This window comes from Podarcis cretensis (genome assembly GCF_951804945.1).
Source record: "Podarcis cretensis genome assembly, chromosome: 9".
Taxonomy (NCBI): Eukaryota; Metazoa; Chordata; class Lepidosauria; order Squamata; family Lacertidae; genus Podarcis; species Podarcis cretensis.
In genome coordinates this window covers 2259747-2279927 of record NC_137178.1, presented here as the reverse complement: position 1 = coordinate 2279927, position 20181 = coordinate 2259747, and the positions used below count along the sequence as shown (strand labels likewise).

The 20181-nt window shown below is 49.5% G+C and overlaps 1 protein-coding gene across 2 annotated transcripts; it reads right to left on the bottom strand.

Annotated features, from left to right (window-relative positions):
- Positions 1 to 397: 397 nt before the first annotated feature.
- On the bottom strand, positions 398 to 8705 carry TEX261 (testis expressed 261). 2 transcript variants are annotated; one of them, XM_079991223.1, is made up of 6 exons: positions 8540 to 8705; positions 6489 to 6568; positions 4828 to 4981; positions 3793 to 3860; positions 2581 to 2619; positions 398 to 1785 (listed from the first exon to the last, which is right to left on the bottom strand). In XM_079991223.1, exons 1-6 carry the CDS (start codon positions 8607 to 8609, stop codon positions 1465 to 1467), a joined length of 732 nt encoding a protein of 243 aa, XP_079847349.1. In that variant the 5' UTR covers positions 8610 to 8705; the 3' UTR covers positions 398 to 1464. The 2 variants fall into 2 exon arrangements, with proteins under 2 accessions (XP_079847349.1, XP_079847350.1); XM_079991224.1 differs by having other exon boundaries at positions 1545 to 1785; positions 2581 to 2683.
- Positions 8706 to 20181: the final 11476 nt, after the last annotated feature.

Below are 20181 nucleotides of genomic sequence, written 5' to 3'. Positions count from 1 at the left end.
GACAGGGGACTCCGGATAGGCTAGACTTGTCCTCCCCCTATAGCCAAGAGGCTGACATGCTGGCAAAGGCTTTCAAAGGAAGTGCCTGATAAAGGGAAAGTATTTTCTTTTTTAAAAAAACAAACCAGCTCACAGGGTTCCTTGGCAAGGAGGTGGAAAGCAAACACACCACTTCTGGGTTGGCCCACAACACACCTGAAAGCGGCAAGCGTTGGGTCCACTCTGGAGATGCTTCAGCCCACACCAGAAGCTTTGGCTCCTGCCCAGACCCCAGGAACCCCCTTCCAAGAGGTCCTTGGGCCGAAGCAACAGCCCAGAGAGGAACACCCCGCCATTCCAGAGGACTGTCCACTCCAGCTTCCGCCAGGAACCCGTGAGAGGACAGAGCGGCTCGCCCTTCTTCGCTTTTAAGGCAAATTTCACCTAACACCTTTATTAACACAGACGGTGTGCTCAGACAGAAACCAAAACGTCCATTAATTTAAGAGAGAACAAGGTGGTATTGTCGTCAGCATCCACAACACAGCGGGCAGCAGCAGCAGCAGCAGCAGCAGAGCCCTCTTTCTTCAGAAACCATCCTAGAATACTTGAGGAGGTGTCTGCCCACGGCTTAAGAAACCAAATGGAAACTGGAGGAACCAGATTCCACGCCTGGATGAAAACAAAAAAAGCCCTTTGCACTCCAGGTTTCTTATTTGCACTTTCATTGTCCTCTTCTCCCAATGTTTTATGAAGCTTGATTTTCACTCATGAAGGCATTCTTCCAGGTTATTAAAACCGTTGAATGGGCAGGGGGAGAAGATATGCTAGCAATCTTTTTTAAAAAAAACAGGGCTTTCAATTTATTACCTCGAGTGCTGCAAGAACAGTGCAGCTCTAGGAAATCTGTTCAAATGATCATCCCTAAATTGCCAAATGAAGTTATGTCTACAGCCTCCACACATATCACCCCCCCCCCCCGAAGCGTCCTTGAAAGGACTGCCCAGTCAAAATGGGGCAAGAGGGGGTTCCCACTTCCTAGTCACTGAGGCAAGATCCATTTGCACAAATTCTGATCACAGATTTGCCTCCAAAAAATGAGAAAGAGACATGTAGGATTCTGGGCTCCTGCTCAACTCTCCCCTACAAAGTCACGATATGTTTTGAACAAGTAGTGTCTATGAAAAGCCAGTCTCTCCATTGCTTCTCCATGGATTTCGACAAATAAAACTCTTTGGAAGAATCTTGGCAGTGGGAAGGGCTTGGGTGTGTCGATCATTAAGTCCATTCGAACCCCGGTCAAACCTTGGAACACCTTCACCCCAAGGAAGAGGTGAGTCCATAGACAAAAGCACCTTTTGCAAAATGTTTTTGGCTTTTAAACGTGAAGAAGACAGCAGCAGCTCATTGCGGGGCTCCATCCAGTTTAAAAGACGCAGGATCCAGATTTGGACAGGGCTGCTGCCTTCCTTGGCCACACACGCCTCACAAGCAGGCTGTCAAGAAAGCACAACCACCCCGGAGAGTGGGCCGCCCAGGCCTGCAGCTGCTTGCCCGGCAATTTACGGTCTGTTCATCCCAAACGTGTCCCATGGACAGGCGAAAGGTGGGGGGAAGGCCTCTCGCTTCACTTGGGGTGAGTGTGTTCCCTCGTGAGCAGAAGACACTGAGGGGCGGCTGGGAGGAGGGCTCAATACATCTTCTGGCGGCTGGGCAAGATGGCTTCCTTAATGAACGAGAAGATGACCAGGATGCCAGACCGCTTCCCTCTCTTCCCTTTCGTGAAGTAGTTCGATACCACATCGTCTGAGGAGAGAGAGAAAAACCCAGGGAGTCATCACATCATCAATTGGGGGGGGGAGGGAGAGAAAGAGATAGATAGAGAGAGAGAGAGAGAGAGAGAGAGAGTCCTGCTGTAGCCGTTGCCTTTAAGCACTGCACTATGAGACTTGTAGTTCCTGGGAGGCATTGCTCAATAGCCCAGATTGGGAGTGTGCCCCTTTGCCTAGGAGATTTGATCAGTTGGCTGGGCTGAAGGGAAGACAGGGCACTCTCTTGGCATTCTGTGCATCCACATATCCAGAAAGTCAACTTTCTTGTCCTTAAGGTGGCATTGGTAAGCTTAAAATTTCCTAAAATCTAAAGCCACCAGCCCAACCCCAACCACTTCAGTCACCACCAGCCCTGACTTGCACAGCTGCCGCCTCCTCCATCCCCTGTTCTTTCCAGCAAATTCTGCTATACATCTAGGGAATGTGAAATAATAATACAAGTCATTTATTTCAGCCGCAGAATCTGCTACAGAGTTCCCACCATTCTGGTTAGCAGGCCTCTCAACCTGGTGTCTGAAATATGTTTTGGACCACAACTCCCATCATCCCAGCACTTGGGATTTCACCAGTTGTTTGGGATTTCAGGCAGGGGGCATCCACAGCCTCACTTGGAGGCACCAGGAGCTGAACCTGGGACCTTTAGCACAGAAAGCCTGTGTGCTTCTGCCACTGAGCTGAAGACGTCCCCTCCCCAGAAATTCCCAAACACCTGTAGGCCACCAGGCCAGGGGAAGGCAGGGGCTGTAAAGGCCAGGCCTGCGGAACTCACCTCCTGGTTGCACCGTGGAAGGCAGCACATTCTCCCCAGCTGACAAGGAAACAAAGAAGGCAAAGGGGATTAGCCACAGGCAGAAGGTGAAGTAGGCAAGCACCTGGGGGCGAAACATGGAGAGAGCATCAAGAAGAGCCACAACCAACCCTGCTCTGCAAATAAAATAAAACCCACAGGGTCCCAGAAAGCCACATGAGAGACAGAGTCTTAGTCCCCGGGAACAAGAGTGGCCCTGTCCTCAGAGTGGCCAGCCACATGCCTGTGGGAAACCAGCAAGCAGGATTCTCTCCTCTCCCCTCCTTTGGTTCCCAGCACCTTGTATCCAGATGCTCTGCTGCCTGCAAGGCAGAGCAGAGCCGTTCTGCATAGCAGCCATCAAAAGCCCTCTCCTCCGTGAATCAGAGGCAGGTTCAATAGCTAGCAGTGCAAGTGTGAGGTCAGATGGGAGACTGGTCCATTTCTCTTTTTAGCAGAGGTGCTACACATGCAACACGAAATGGGAGCACTTTGGTAATTATTATTATTATTATTATTATTATTATTATTATTATTATTATTATTAATACCCCGCCCATCTTGCTGGGTTTCCCCAGCCACTCTGGGAGGCTTCCAACAGAACACTAAAATACAATAACCTATTAAACATTAAAAGCTTCCCTAAAGAGGGCTGCCTTCAGATGTCTTCTAAAAGTCTGGTTTTCTCTTTGACATCTGGTGGGAGGGCATTCCACAGGGCGGTTGCCATTACCAAGAAGGCCCTCTGCCTGGTTCCCTGTAACTTGGCTTCTCGCAGTGAGGGAACTGCCAGAAGGCCCTCGGAGCTGGACCTCAGTGTTCGGGCAGAACGATGAGGGTGGAGACGCTCCTTCAGGTATACTGGACCGACAGTGATAGAACAGAGCTGCCTCTGCCTGCTGAGACGGTGGCACCCTTTAGATTGCAGTAAGAGCCCTTTAAGATCAACATCAAAACCAGCAACAACCCAGAGCCAGCATAAAAACGCTTTGCCATGAGACTCTCAAACCTTTCAGCTGTCTTTTGGCTAGGTCCAGAGAAACTAGAAAAAGTGCTGCAGACCCAACAGGGGAAACCCAGCGGCGTATAAATAATATAATAATAATTATTAAAATTATTATTTAGCATGGCAGCTCACCTCTGCCCTCCTCCCCAATGCCCAAGCTCCATGGGACAGCCAGTGGCATCTCTTACCTCTGAGAACGGGTAATACTCTTCCGCAAAATACTGGAACGCTAAGTAGTGGTTCAGCACAACCAACACTGCCAGTTGGGGGAAAAAAGCAAATTACAAGATGAGAAGCAGCACCTCCAGCAGCATACCGATTCAGCCATGCCTCCCTCCTGCCCATCGCCACTAATCCATTGCTAGTTCCTGTGATCAAAACTCCAACCCCAGAAATATGTAAAACCTCTGAATCCTGGGTTCAAACAGAAGCAACTGAATTGAGTAACTATGCAAAAAGGAGGGGAGGAAAACACCCTAGTTTTGTTGATGCAGCTGAATGAGTGTTATTATTTCCATGGCACCTTCAGAGTTCGAGGTGTTTTACAGAGTAAAAAAAGCAAGAAGGCAAGTTTGCATTCTGAATGCTGATGGGTGGGGATGGTAACAGGAAGAATATGCACATTTAACCTTTGCTTCAGTGAAGGGTGGAGCTCAGACCAAAAGGACCGAACATTGTCCTTAGCACAGAAGAGCAGTCCAGATAAGATAAATGAAGCAACCCCAGCTTCATTCACTCATTATATGAGGCCAACAGCCTCCTCCGGTCTCCTCCTGCAGCTGCCTAAACCTCCAGAACAGATCCAACGCCAAGGAAGTGGCCAGTTGCTGCACTATACCCTGGCACCTATTTGGGCTGTCCAGCCTTCCAGGCAGCATTCAAGCAGCCGGTCTCAACCTATGGAGCCTTGCCTGTCTACAGGCGTAACACGCCAGCACAATTTTCCAGGTCAATCCATTGTACCAACTTCCAAATCGGGATCCCCCCTGAAGGTACAAGCCTCCTTCTCAAAGACTCCCACTTCATCCACTGGGGAAAAACAGTGACTATCTTCCACCTGGGAGAGCAAGAACACAGTGACAAAGGCAGAGCAATTTGCTCCTTGGCCACAAGATCGATTCAAGCAAGAGCTGAGACCCTCCAGACTCAGAGGAGATTCAGCACAGGCTGTTTTGACACTAGAGGTTGTCATATCTGGTGCCCAGCATCTGAAAGGCACTCACCGCAGGACAGGATGAAGTTTGGAGAGGTGAGCATGATGAAAGGGAAGGTCTGCAGCAATCCAAAATAGACCAGGTTGGTGAAGAGGCCCACTCCCACCATGAGGCCCGGGAAGTGCTCAAAGAGGTACAGCCCAACCAGCACAGCTGTGGAGAACTAAGACACCATTGTCAGTGAAAGCTGTTGCTGCAGGGGAAAATGCCAACAGGCCACAGACAAAAGGAAGATTCCCATCTCACCCAACAGCCTGTCTGGTTTCTCTGTGGTCTGTGCCATCCTGCTCGCTCTATATCCATTTAGATGCACATGGAAAACTAATCCCCTCTGGGGGACTTACACAAATATATACAATCTTAGTTCAGAGCAGGCATTCCCAAACTTTATTGGGTCACCACCCCTTGCTTCCATAAACTCATCCCCAGTGCAACCCACCCCACCCTATAAAAAGCATTACTGTATTCACAATAGCGGTTTGCACAACCCATGAAGGAATGTGACAATGCAATAAAATTCAAAATAAAGGTAAAGGTAAAGGTACCCCTGCCCGTACGGGCCAGTCTTGACAGACTCTGGGGTTGTGCGCCCATCTCACTTAAGAGGCCAGGGGCCAGCGCTGTCCGGAGACACTTCCGGGTCACGTGGCCAGCGTGACATCGCTGCTCTGGCGAGCCAGAGTCGCACACGGAAACACCGTTTACCTTCCCGCTGGTAAGCGGTCCCTATTTATCTACTTGCACCCGGAGGTGCTTTCGAACTGCTAGGTTGGCAGGCGCTGGGACCGAGCAGCGGGAGCACACCCCGCCGCAGGGATTCGAACCGCCGACCTTTCGATCGGCAAGCCCTAGGCGCTGAGGCTTTAACCCACAGCGCCACCTGCGTCCCAACAATTAATTGCACATTCCTTCAAAATCCAATCAAAACAATTTAGTTTCATTAATTCAAGAAAATGGATAAATTTGATCGAGTGATACCAGTTTTTCAAAGCCTGAGAATCATTTACACCTCCATCGCCCTCTGCCTGCCCTTGTCTCTTAGCCCCAAGGTAATCCCACTTTGAGAACCACTGGCGTAAGAGGGTACCAAAAAGAGGAAGGGCCTTTTCAGTAGTGGCTTATGGAATGCTCTCCCCAAGGAGACTTGCCTGGCACGGACACAGACTTCTTTTCAGCAGCAGGCTAAGACATTTCTCCCAGGCAAAAGTGAACCAGCCATTTATTTTTGTAAGCTGCTTTGAGACTTCTTGGGGAAAGTGACCATGAGTGCTATCTGAACCACACCTACGCAAAAGTCCACTGAATTCAGTGGGGCTTGCTCTCAGATAAGTGGGGTTAGGATTGCAGCTGAATGCATTGAATAAATATAAATAGTAATAATGCGAAAGGAACAAAGCAGCTGTGAGCAGCCAGCAGGAAAGACAGCAAGATCATAGAAGCTGTTAGGCTTCACGCAAGAACTATTTTTCAAGTTCAGCTTTTGTTTGGAACAAGCTTCTTGCCAAGCAACTCTCTCTCTCTCTGTCCCCAATAAGCCGCCTGAGGAACTCCTCCCCCTGGAACTTATTTTGGCCTTCCTAGTCTCACACTGTGCCAGCGAGGCTTGCATCACTGGATGGCATTGATAAGATAAGGGAGGGAACTTGTTCCAAAGGCAGCCAAAGACTTACCCAGATCATGTACTTAATGATCCTGCTGGTTGCCACTGTGTACTCTTCTATCAACTCGGCCAAGTAGTACAAGCCAGCCGCTGGAAGAGAGAAGAAAAGGAGCTTGAGACCAACAATTCCTACAACTTCTGGCCACATGGCTTCTGATTTATGAACTACAAAAAGAGTAAGAAACTCCAGGTCTTCTGGCTTTGGTGGGTCCATGGGAACTGAAGCTTGGGGTTTCACATGCCCAGCTCACATCAAGCGCTGAGGCCAAATACTCAGTTTGCAATCATTGTCACCTCAAATTTCAAATCTCTGAGCTTTTCCGGAAAAACAGCTTGCAGCACAATAAATATGTGATTGTCACTCTTTAAAAAGAAGTCCATGTCTTCCCACAAGATACCTCGTCTTAGCACTCAAGGATTCCATCACTTCCAACAGTTACACAGCAAGCAAAACAATGCTTTATTCTGCAAGTTTTACTTATGGTGCTTAAATTTCCTTTGCCATGCTCTTTCCATCCTCAGTCAATGCAGCATTCCACCAGTGGGGTTGTTCAGTGTCAGCTTTGGACAAAGTCTTTGGAGACAACAGGACAGAATGAGTGAAACTACCAAGGTGGAGCAACTGCAGCCACTGATCGAAAGTGAGATCCTCACTTCATCCTAAATTCATGCCCCTCCTGCAGAGGTGCAAACTAAGAGGCTTCTTCGCGAAATCCGGCAAGCAAGGAATGAAGGCCTTGCCCCACGTTGCCCCCAGCAACCAATAATCAGAGAGAGACCAGCTTCTCCCTTGCCTAAGAGCCAGGGATTGATCCTCCATTAATTGCTCTAATCTCCTTTCGAAGGCATCTAAACCCAGTTGGCCAGTCCCTAGTAGGCTGCCTATTTGCAGCAACAGACCAAGCCACATTCAAAGGGGAATTAATCTGGGAGGGAGGGAGGGAGGGAGGGAAGGGCCTTAGTGGAAAGAAACGAAACGAAGCCAACTCGTGGAGGGAAGGTAAAGGGACCCCTGAGCATTAGGTCCAGTCGTGACCAACTCTGGGGTTGCTGTGCTCATCTCGCTTTACTGGCCGAGGGAGCTTCCGGGTCATGTGGCCAGCATGACTAAGCCCTTCTGGCGAACCAGAGCAGCGCACAGAAACACCGTTTACCTTCCCGCCAGAGAAGCTTTGTGCTTTGACGTGCTTTTGAACTGCTAGGTTGGCAGGAGCTGGGACCGAGCAATGGGAGCTCACCCTGTCGTGGGGATTCGAACTGCCGACCTTCTGATCGGCAAGTCCTAGGCTCTCTGGTTTAACCCACAGCGCAACCCACGTCCCTTATGGAGGGAAAGTAGGGCTATCTAATAATAATAATAATAATAATAATAATAATAATACAGTGGTACCTCTGGTTACATACTGAATTCGTTCTGGAGGTCCGTTCTTAACCTGAAACTGTTCTTAACCTGAAGCACCACTTTAGCTAATGGGGCCTCCTGCCGCCGCCCCACGATTTCTGTTCTCATCCTGAAGCAAAGTTCTTAACCTGAGGTACTATTTCTGGGTTAGCGGAGTCTGTAAGCTGAAGCGTATGTAGCCTGAGGTACCACTGTAATAATAATAATAACAATAATTTATTAACACCCTGCCCATCTGGCTGGGTTTCTCCCACAGGCCGGGGCCAGAAATGCTCTTGCGGGTTTCCCCCAACAGGCACTTGGCAGTGAGCGCAGGAGGCTGAACTGGATGGGCCACTGGCCTGAGAGCCGGCCGGGCCCCATTCCCCCCCCCCCGCCCAGCGGCTTCTCCAGGGTAGACTGCCCCTGCACGGGGAGGCTCGACGCAGGCGCAGCTCCTCGGCCACGCCCCCTCCCCTCTTCCCCGGGCGCGAGGGAAGGGAGGCCGCGACCGCCTATTGGCCGGCCGGAGTCGGGCCGTACCATTGCCGTACTCGAGAGGGGGGAGGAGGAGAGAGGAGGGAGAGACCACTTGTGGGGATGCGGGGGGGGAGTGGCCGCGAGGGGGGCACGGAGGGCGGCGGCCTCCCCCTCCGCCTGGTCCCGAGGGGCCTCCTCACCGATGCCGAGCGTGACGAAGGCGGCCTGGATGAGCAGCGCGAGCCAGCTCAGCGCGTACATGAACCACATCGTCGCCGCCGCCGTCGTCGCCTCGCCTCGCCTCGCCCGGCGGATCGGCAGCCGAGGCCCCGCCCCGCCACTTCCGGCCGAGGAGGAAGGGGTCGGAGGCGGCGCGTCACGGAGGGAGGGAGGCGCGGCGAAGAGGAGCGGCGGACGAGAAACAGCGCCGCGGGGGCCTCTGGCGGCTCGGAGGACGCACTGCAGGGGGAGCTCCCCCCACTTCCCCACAGCCAGAAAAGCAAAAGCGAGCGACGCCTGCCTAGATATATATACACATACACAGTATAGGCAGGCAATATATATATATATATATATGGGGTTGGACTTGATGATCCCTGGAAGCCCCTCCCAACTCCACTTCCGCGATTCTTCTGCAATTGTAGCGACTACCAGGCTCACCAGTAATGTTGGCTTTGTGTTGCTAACAATGAATTAAATTACAGATAGGTAGCCGTGTTGGTCTGCCATAGTCAAAACAAAATAAAAAAATTCCTTCCAGTAGCACCTTAAAGACCAACTAAGTTAGTTCTTGGTATGAGCTTTCGTGTGCATGCACACTTCTTCCGATACACTGAAACAGAAGTCACCAGACCCTTCTATATAGTGAGAAGGTGGGGAGGGGTATTACTCAGAAGGGTGGTGGGATTGGGTGATTGGCAGATAGCTGTGATGAGCCTGTTGACGACTCTGAACGACTGCAACAGGTCTTACAGGAAAAAGCAAGGGGTGAGAAGGTGAAAAATGGCTTTGTCATGTATAATGAGATAAGAATCCAATGTCTTTGTTCAGACCAGGACTCTCCATGGTTTTAAGTTTGGTGATAAGTTGCAATTCAGCAGCTTCTCTTTCCAGTCTATTTCTGAAATTCCTTTGTAGTAAAACAGCTACTTTGAGATCTTGTATAGAATGTCCTGGGAGATTGAAGTGTTCTCCTACTGGTTTCTCTGTCTTGTGATTCCTGATGTCCGATTTATGTCCGTTTATTCTTTGGCGTAAGGTCTGGCCTGTTTGTCCAATATAGAGAGCTGAAGGACACTGTTGGCATTTGATGGCATACACAATGTTAGACGATGAGCAATTAAATAGTCCCGAGATGGTATGTGTGATGTTGTTGGGGCCAGTAATGGTGTTGTCCGGGTGTATGTGGCAGCAAAGTTGGCATCTGGGTTTATTGCAGGCTCTGGTACCAGTGTCCGTGTTAAGTCTGGTAGTAGTATTATTGTGGGTTAGGAGTTGTTTAAGATTGGGTGGCTGTCTGTAGGCAATGAAAGGTCTTCCTCCCAGAGCTTGAGAAAGAGAACTGTCATTGTCCAGGAGAGGTTGTAGATCTCTGATGATGCGTTGTACTGTTTTAACTTGGGAGCTGTATGTGATGACTAGAGGTGTTCTGTTATTTTCTTTTTTGGGTCTGTCTTGCAGCAAGTTCTCTCTGGGTATCAGTCTGGCTCTGTTGATCTGTTGTCTAACTTCATCTGCTGGGTATTTTAGTTCTAAAAAGGTTTGCTGTAGATCTCTTAGGTGAGAGTCTCTGTCTGTAGAATTGGAACAGATGCGGCTGTAACGTAGTGCCTGGCTATATACAATGGACTGTTTGGTATGTTTGGGATGGTAGCTAGAGGCATGTAGATATGTTTGTCGGTCAGTTGGTTTACGGTATAAGGTGGTGTCTATGCGCCCATCCTGTATTTTTATAGTAGTGTCCAAAAATGTATTTCTTGCATAGATTGATTCATTGTTAGGTTGATTGTGGGGTGAAAATCATTGAATTTCTGGTGGAAGGTGTCCAGGGTCTGTTGACCATGTGTCCAGATGATAAAAATATCGTCAATGTATCGCAGGTACAAGAGAGGTTTGAGGGGGTAGGAGTTTAGGAAACGTTGTTCTAAATCTGCCATGAAGATGTTGGCATACTGTGGACACTACTATAAAAAAACTACTACAAAGACCTTGGATTCTTATCTCATTATATATGACAAAGCCATTTTTCACCTTCTCACCCCTTGCTTTTTCCTGTAAGACCTATTGCAGTCGTTAAGAGTCGTCAACAGGCTCATCACAGCTATCTGCCAATCACCCATTCCCACCACCCTTCTGAGTAATACCCCTCCCCACCTTCTCACTATATAGAAGGGTCTGGAAACTTCTGTTTCAGTGTATCTGAAGAAGTGTGCATGCACACGAAAGCTCATACCAAGAACTAACTTAGTTGGTCTTTAAGGTGCTACTGGAAGGAATGAATTAAATGTTGTTGTTGTTGTTAATTACATTTATATACCACTCTTCATGTGAGAGATTTGACTTTCTTGGGCTCCATGATCACTGCAGATGGTGACAATAGTCATGAAATTAAAATACGCCTGCTTCTCGGGAGAAAGGCGATGGCAAACCTAGACAACATATTAAAAAGCAGATACATCACCTTGCCAACAAAGGTCTGTATAGTTAAAGCTATGGTTTTCCCAGTAGTGATGTATGGAAGTGAGAGCTGGACCATAAAGAAGACTGATCGCCGAAGAATGGATGCTTTTGAATTCTGGTGCTGGAGGAGACTCTTGAGAGTCCCATGGACTGCAAGAAGATTAAGCCTCTCCATTCTGAAGGAAATCAGCCCTGAGTGCTCACTGGAAGGACAAATCCTGAAGCTGAGGCTCCAAGACTTTGGCCACCTCAGGAGAAGTGAAGACTCCCTGGAAAAGACCCTGATGTTGGGAAAGATGGAGGGCCCAAGGAGAAGGGGACGACAGAGGACGAGATGGCTGGACAGTGTTCTCGAAGCTACCAGCATGAGTTTGACCAAACTGTGGGAGGCAGTGGAGGACAGGAGGGCCTGGCGTGCTCTGGTCCAGGGGGTCACGAAGAGTTGGAAACGACTAAACAACAACAACAACCACCACTCTTCATCCTAACCCTAACCCTAACTCTTCATCACAGGATGGTTTACAATATAAAAACACAAAAATACATTCCAAGGTAACAAACAAAAACAATACCACCACCACCTCCTTCTTCTTTGGTGATCACTCACAGCCAAGTAAGATTGTTTTCCATAAACATGGTTTTAAAAGTGACTGTGGACGCCAGTTCTGGATCCACACGTCCTTCCACAGTGCGTCAATTGTTTCTGGACAGGAGTTGATCACGGTGTGGATTTGCCAAGTGTGCCTTCCTCTTAGCACCCTTGCGTCCTGAGTTTGAGTGTCTTCAAAGCCCATGACACTTTTGGTAAAGGCTGTTCTCCAACTGGAGCGCTCGCAGGCCAGTGTTTCCCAGATGCCAGTGTTTATACTACATTTTTGGTTCAAAAAACCAAAGCAGTTACTTCCGGGTTTTCGACGTTCGAAAACTGAAACATTTGACTTCCGAGACTTTGGGTGATGACCTGCACGTGTAAAAGAGCTGCCACGGATTGAACACTTGAACACCGCAGGTGTCTCTGTCCTTTTTGTGGCCCTCCATTTGTATCAGGGGTAGGGATATGTAAGAACATCCAGAAGGTCTTTGGGCCTACCAGGCCCCCCATATTTCTGACCCTCAGCAGGATAAAGCCCAGTTTATGTGATATTTTCAGCTGAACCCTCTCTAGCTGCCTGGCACGTGGAACGGCTGATCCTTAGCGTACTTCTTGGTCCAGCTGCAAACCGTCACCCCAATCGGCTCCTTTCTGTGTCTCCAGCAAACATGGGAGCCCAGGAGATGACCTTCTGCATCAGATCAGAGCCCCTTAAATGTCACGGAGGCTCTGAGTGAGAAGCTGGAAGGCAGGCGTTCCTTCTCCTTCCCTCCCTGCTCTGACCTGCGACAATCACAGCATTTCCCCTTCGGGAAAGAAGAGCCAGAGAACATTGGAGGCACAAGCCAGGAAAAGTCCTTTAGAAAAGGTAAAGGACATAAAATGCACGTAATTAGAGACGTTTGGCAATTGCAATGTCACGGACGTCAAGGCGGATCTGCTTCCCCGAGGTTTACGGCTGGTATCAGGAAGGCTGGAGAGGAGCAGTAGCAGCAGACTCAGCTCCACATTGGTCTCATCCTGAAGCCCGACAGCAGCTATTTGCACAGCTGGCTGCGCAGGCTGGGGCTTCTTGGAGATGTAGGTGAAAACATCTGCAGGTGGTCCAAGTTGGAGAAGGCCGCCTTTCGGGCCCTTTCATTTATTTTCATAAAACATATGCACTTCTTGATTGCAAAAACCAACCAACCAACCTCAAAGCAGTTTACCAAAAAGGTGGAACAAGAAAATTATCCACCAGAAAAATTAACCATAATAATTTAAGACTTTGGAAAAGTGAAACCAACAATCGTTTAGAAACAGATTCAAATTCGCAGCAGTTTTCTAAACGTCTGGCTGGGCCTGTCTGAACAAAAATGTTTTTAGCAGGCGCCAAAAAGAGTACAGCGAAGGCTGTCAATAGGCAGGGAGTTCCAAAGTGCAGGTGCTGCCACGCTAAAAGATTGAGTTGGGAGACTGAGAGGCGATACAAGAGCCACCCTCAAATATCTCAAGGGCTGTCACTTTGAAGATGGAGCGTGTTTGTTTTCTCCTGCTCTGGAGGGCAGGACTCGAACTCATGGCTTCAAGTTACAAGGAAGGAGATTCCGACTCAACATCAGGGAAAACTTTCTGACAGTAAGAGCTGTTCAACAGTGGGATGGAAGGTGGTGGGCTCTCCTTCCTTGGAGGTTTTGAAGCAGAGGCTGGAGATTTCTTGAGCTGAGATTCCTGCAATTCAGGGGGTTGGACTAGATGACCCTCAGGGTCCCTTCCAACTCTACAATTCTATGAAATGTCGAATGGGTCTCATGGGGCACCAATTCTGCAGATCAAAGAGGTCAAGTCGGAGGTTGCTGAAGCCGGAGCCAGATGGAACGCCAAGCAATCACTTCATCTTGAAATGAAGGGTAGAACCTTTACTTGAAAGAACGGCTTATTCAAGGGAAGGAACTTGGGCTCATGTCCGCTGCTTGAGGGTTTGCTGGGCCGTAGTTCTGAGACAGAGCATCTGCATGCAGAAGGCCTCAGCATCCCCAGGCAGGACCAGGAAAGAACTTGCTCCTCCCATAAACCCTGGAGAGCTTCTGGCAGTCAGTGCAGGCAATACTATGCTAGATGGGTCAGTGAGACCCAGTGTGGCATAGTGAATCATAGAATCATAGAATCATAGAGTTGGAAGAGACCACAAGGGCCATCGAGTCCAGCCCCCTGCCAAGCAGGAAACACCCTCAGAGCACTCCTGACATATGGTTGTCAAACCTCTGCTTAAAGACCTCCAAAGAAGGAGACTCCACCACACTCCTTGGCAGCAAATTCCACTGTCCAACAGCTCTTACTGTCAGGAAGTTCTTCCTAATGTTAAGTGGAATCTTCTTTCTTGTAGTTTGGAGCCATTGCTCCGTGTCCGCTTCTCTGGAGCAGCAGAAAACAACCTTTCTCCCTCCTCTATGTGACATCCTTTTATATATTTGAACATGGCTATCATATCACCCCTTAACCTCCTCTTCTCCAGGCTAAACATGCCCAGCTCCCTTAGCCGTTCCTCATAAGGCATCGTTTCCAGGCCTTGGACCATTTTGGTTGCCCTCCTGTGGACACGTTCCAGTTTGTCCGTGTCCTTCTTGAACTGTGGTGCCCAGAACTGGACACAGTACTCCAGGTGAGGTCTGACCAGAGCAGAATACAGTGGCACTATCACTTCCCTTGATCTAGATGCAATACTCCTATTGATGCAGCCCAGAATTGCATTGGCTTTTTTAGCTGCCGCGTCACACTGTTGGCTCATGTCAAGTTTGTGGTCAACCAAGACTCCTAGATCCTTTTCACATGTACTGCTCTCAAGCCAGGTGTCACCCATCTTGTATTTGTGCCTCTCATTTTTTTTGCCCAAGTGGTGAGTATCTGATTAATCCCTGGGAAACTGAGGTTTAAACCCTTGCCCCTGGGGCCACTCACTGCCCCGCAGCCTAATCTACCTCGCAGGGTTATTGTAAACATTAAATGAGGAATGGGGGAGCCAGGTACGCCACCTGCAGCTCCTCTGAGGAAAAGGGATCTGTCAGCACCCGTCTATCTCGAGAGACAACGGAGTGTGCCTCTGGGGCAAAACACTGCATGAGCAGCAGTACTATTTCAGACACGTGGTTTATATACTTAACGTATGTGTTTGCCTTGTACATTTATGAACATTTATATCTGAGACCTTAGAATTCTTATAACAGTGCAGAACAGTGCATGGGACCATAGCTGCATAAACTATTCCAGAAGGAACAGGACATGTCCCCCACCAGAAGTACCATCCTTCCCCTAACATCCCATCAAAAGTCAAAGGGACCCCATACCATTAGGTCCAGTCGTGACCGACTCTGGGGTTGCGGCGCTAATCTTGCTTTACTGGCCAAGGGAACCAAAGTACAGCTTCCAGGTCATGTGTCCAGCATGACCAAGCCGCTTCTGGCTAACCAGAGCAGCGCACGGAAACGCCTTCCCGCCGGAGCGGTACCTATTTATCTACTTGCACTGGTGTGCTTTCAAACTGGTAGGTTGGAAGGAGCAGGGACCGGAAAACGGGAGCTCCCCCTGTCGCAGGGATTCGAACCGCCGACCTTCTGATCGGCAAGTCCTAGGCTCTGTGGTTTAACCCACAGTGCCACCCGCACAAATGCAATAAATAAACAAATGCCGACTTCCTGCCTTCAGCTAGGGTTGCCATATGCCCGGAATTTCCTGGACATTTCTAGAATACTGAGGTCGGCAGCAGTGTCGGGTGGAAACAAGGGAAATGTCCGGGATAATCCAGACATAGGGTGTCAATTTTCCATAAAAATAGCCCGAAAACATCATATATATTTTTTACAATTTTGCCAACTTTTCTGTCCAGATTTTCACTGTTTGAAACAAGGCAACCCTACTTCAGCTTGCCCGGGCACAATCCTGCCCTGTGCTTGCCTTCCTTTCCCTTGCACTCTCACACCCCTTGCACCCAGAGCACCTTCCTTTCCGCTACCTGGCCTTGATGCCGCTGATGCCGTTTCCAGGCGCTTGCACCCAGACTTCCTTTCATGCACCGACTCCACTCTTGGGGGGGAAAGGAGGCTGGGGGGGCGGCCGTGGCGAGGAGCCCCACGCTTGCGAGTGGCACTCCATCTGACCCCACCAGAGAGGCTAACGCAGAGGGACGTTTGCACATGCCTCTGATCTCCCTTGACCCAGCTTCAAAAGAGGTCTGTCTCTTCGGCACCTGTCTCGCCTGGCCCTAATGCTTGTGGACAGAGAGGCCTCGCGTGGCACAGAGATCAAGGGCGCTGAGGAGGATTTGTGCCAGGCAAAGCTGGCACACAGGAGGGTGGGGGAATATGCCACGGATTCCCATCAGTGATGAAACGGGAGGGATGGAGCTCAGGTGTCAGGTGTCAGGTGCAGGTGAGTCGCCCCGGAAGGATACAGCCAGAGTCCCTCATGAAGCACCAGGCCAGTTACCATGTATTCCCTGACATGTTGGGCAAAACAGTCTTAGCAACCATGAGGACTAGAATCAAGGGGATGTAATCCATAGGTGCAGTCAAATGCAACATTCCTTACCGTATTTTGCGCTCTATAAGGCACACTTTTCCCTTCCTAAAAAGTAAGGGGAAATGTGTGTGCGTCTTATGGGGCGAATGTAGGCTGCGCGGCTATTGCTGAAGCCAGGAGAGCGAGAGGGATTGGTGCGCAGCGATCCCTCTTGCTCTCCTGGCTTCAGGGATAGCCATGAGAAGCCTCTTCAGGGCAGCAGGAGGAACGCTCCCCCTGCCCTGAAGAGGCTTGGCATAGCTATCCCAGAAGCCAGAACAGCAAGAGGGATCGCTGCTTTCCCTGTGCAGCGATCCCTCTTGCTGTTCTGACTTCGCTTCGCTGAAGAGGCGCTGCGCAGAGAGGGAAAGCTGCGCAGCGCCCCTTCAGCAAAGCGGCAGGAGAAATAGAGCCCCTTCCATTTCTCCTCCCGCTTTGCTGGAGAGGCACTGCGCAGAGAGGGAGATAATATTTTTTTTCTTGTTCTCCTCCTCTAAAACTAGGTGCGTCTTATGGTCGGGTGCGTCTTATAGAGCGAAAAATACAGTATTTCCCTAGCCTGGGCACAGGCAGGGGGACATCCAGTCAGTGTAACTTCCTGTTCCGCTGGTCTGGAGCATCTTTTCCCCTGCATGTGTCTTGGGAGATGGGCATGGCTCTGGCTGACTCCATAAAAGAGCCGAGTCACGCAGCCATTTTCTCAGTCCAGTTCCATCTATTCTTGCTTGCTCTCTTGTTCTATCTTTTGCTGCCATGCTGCTCTCCTGCAGCTCTTTTGTTATCTTAATATAATTTTGCTGTCTGCTGGCTCTTAGCCAGCAACACGTGAGTTGAGTCTCCAAATGAGACAAACTCAGACTTTTGTTTATGTAACCACCAAGTAAAGCCTGCCTTTCAGGGATCATACCGTGAACTGAAATGTGAGTAAACTTTTTGTTACTTTACTCAGAAAGACTCCAGTCTTTATTCTTTCAAGAGGGATTAAAGGGGACACCAGGAAATAAGTAGGGACACGGGTGGCACTGTGGGTTAAACCACAGAGCCTAGGACTTGCTGATCAGAAGGTTGGTGGTTCGAATCCCCTCAGCTCCTATTGCTCAGTCCCTGCTCCTGCCCACCTAGCAGTTCAAAAGCAGGTCAAAGTGCTAGTAGATAAATAGGTACTGCTCCGGCGGGAAGGTAAACGGCGTTTCTGTGCGCTGCTCTGGTTCGCCAGAAGCGGCTTAGTCATGCTGGCCACATGACCCGGAAGCTGTACGCCAACTCCCTCGGCCAATAAAGAGAGATGAGTGCCGCAACCCCAGAGTCGGCCACGACTGGACCTAATGGTCAGGGGTCCCTTTACCCTTAAGAGATTCAAACGAATCTGCAAACTAGCTCCTAGCTATATTGAGGGGAATCTGTTCTGCTACATAACTCACTAGTGTGAGTAAAGGAAGGATAATACTTCAATATAATTCAATATATCCTTTCCTACTATCCTTAACATTCCCACAGAATCATGCTTTAGAAGAAGGTGGGACGTCTGTGTTGTATGCAGAAGGTCCATGGCTCAACCCCCGTGATCACTGGGAAGGCCAGGGAGAGACACACACACATATACCCCGCTCTGCAATTGTGGAGGGCTGCTGTCAGTCAGAGTATGCAATACTGAGCTGGGTGGAGTGACAGTCTGACTCACTACAAGGCACCTTTCATGCGCTGGAAAACTTATTCTTGCCTCCATCCCATGATTAGCAGAAGGAGAAGACTGCATTCTGAATGCAGCATATGAGATGTGCAAAAATGCATTATTTATAGACGTTGCATAATCCATCTCTCTCTGTGTGTGTGCAGAGCCTGAACTGCCTTGGCATGGAAGATGGTTACATGTGCCCGTCCGCAATCTCCAAGCGGTGAGAGATCGCAAGGGTTCCAGCTACTTCCCCAGGGTTTGGTTTCCTCAGAATGAAAGTCAGCAGGGACCATGGTGTCTAGAGTGTGCATGGTTCCATTTATTTATTTCATAAGATTTGCACACTGCTTGACTGTGGGTTTTTTAAAAAACCAAACCTCTGAGAGCAGTTTGCAAAAAGATAGAGCAATAAAATCAAGAAAGATTTACAGCCCTACCTTAAAACACGCAAAAGTTAAAATACTAAAACGAATTAAAACTACTGCAACTTTAGGGCATCTGGGTGGAAACAGAATACTGACCTTGATGGGCCATTGGCTCAATCCAGATGGCTTTTCCTATGCTCTTCCGCTGCCCCAAATGTTTCAGTGCAGCTCTCCAGCCAAACATGCATCTAGTGGGGAGGAGGATGTATAAACCAATAAAATGGGCGTGCATTTGTGAAAATGACAGTACAAAAATGCATTCTGTTAGAGGAGATCACTCGCAAGATGTGTCCATTAGGTACACTGATTTGTTTGTTTATTTATTCTTTCAAAGATGGAAGTTGGAAAAGACAGGTTTGACTTACTGAGAGCATATGATTAGCCAACCTAATTGATGCTTTACTGTGGTTTTATAATTTGTTGGAAGCTGCCCAGAGTGGCTGGGGCAGCCCAGTTGGGGTGGGTGGGGAGATGATGATGATGATGATGACGACGACTGTGGGTGGGGAGATAAATGGATAAAGACCAAAATGGGCAGACTCATAGAGAATCTACATAAGGACTCTATATGGACTCTTGGGTATCCCATAAGGGGAAAAGGAGCAGTATTTTTCTTACAACATGACTAACAGAGAAGTGGCGCCATGCGCTCTGGTGGAAGAAGGAATCGGCTGTGGGGCTGCGGGGGAAGAGGTGACGCAGCAGCCCTAGATGCCAGGCCTGTCTGCTTACTTATCTAACCGCATGGCACTAACGCCATTGTTCACCGGCCATTGGGCTTGTGCCGCTAGCCTGTGGCAAAGGAGGGGGTCCTCCTGCATGCGCCAGGTCTTTGGGATGCGCCAGCTGCTGGCGGGACTTTGCGTGCCCTGAAAGACACACACACACACACACACACACACACCATGCTCAAGGGAAGACTGTGCCACGCACTCTCTCCATTAGTGTCGCTTGCTCTCTGCCTTCTGTGGCTCCATTGATGCTCAGCGAAGGCAGAGTGCGCCAGGGAGGGAGCGCACCAGCCGGCCTGCCTGCGGAGCAGAGCAGCCGTGCGTGGCAGATGGCGCCAGAACCTCCAAACAGGAACCTTCTGGAATCAATCCAAAGCCACAGCGACCTAATGAACTCCCCTGCCCCCCCCGGACTTAAAGGGACACAGTCCCGTCCTTCTGCATACCCAGCACCCTGCCATCTATTTCTCTGTGCACTTGGCAACCCAGAAAAGGGGTGTCCCTGCCCCTGAGGAACCTACAGTTGGAAGAAACTGGGTAGTGTGGTTTATTTTGAGGGGGGAAGGGAGAATGGGTGCAGAAAGGGGAGGACAAAGGCGCGCACACAAATTGGAGTTTTGTTTGATGGTGGGGTGGGGAGTTCAGCCGAAAGCTTTGCAAACCAGGTGGGTCAAGAGGAAATGCAGGAAGGTCTTAGATTGGACCGATTGACCAGTCACAAATGCTCCCTTTCAGGGGGAAGGTGGTGGAGATTAGATGACCCTTGGCAGGGGCGCCAACTGTAAGGGGCCCTGGGGGCCCAAGCACCCACAAAAAAAATTGTTACACTTTGGAACTCCCTGCCACTTGGCCCCAGGCAGGTGCCTTCGCTGCAACACTTTCCACGCCTGCTTTAAAAACATGTTTGTTTCGGCAAGGCTATCTGGATGTTCAGAAAGCCGATGCAAGTTTCAATTTGTTATTTCAGCTTTCCAAAAGTCTTGACTTGGCGTTGCTAATTCTTCTTGTCAGTAAGTTTGCCTCTTCTTTTGCAAACTGCTCTGAGGTTTCGTTACAGGCTCCACAACCAAACGGTGCCTGGATTTTATGAAATAAATAACTCAAAAGAGATGCGCTGGCAGAAGCTGATGAGATGTGGAGGCCAAGACGTCCGCTGGAGCCCCGGGTTGGGAAAGGCGGATGTGGGTATTCTGGGAAAGGAGCCGGA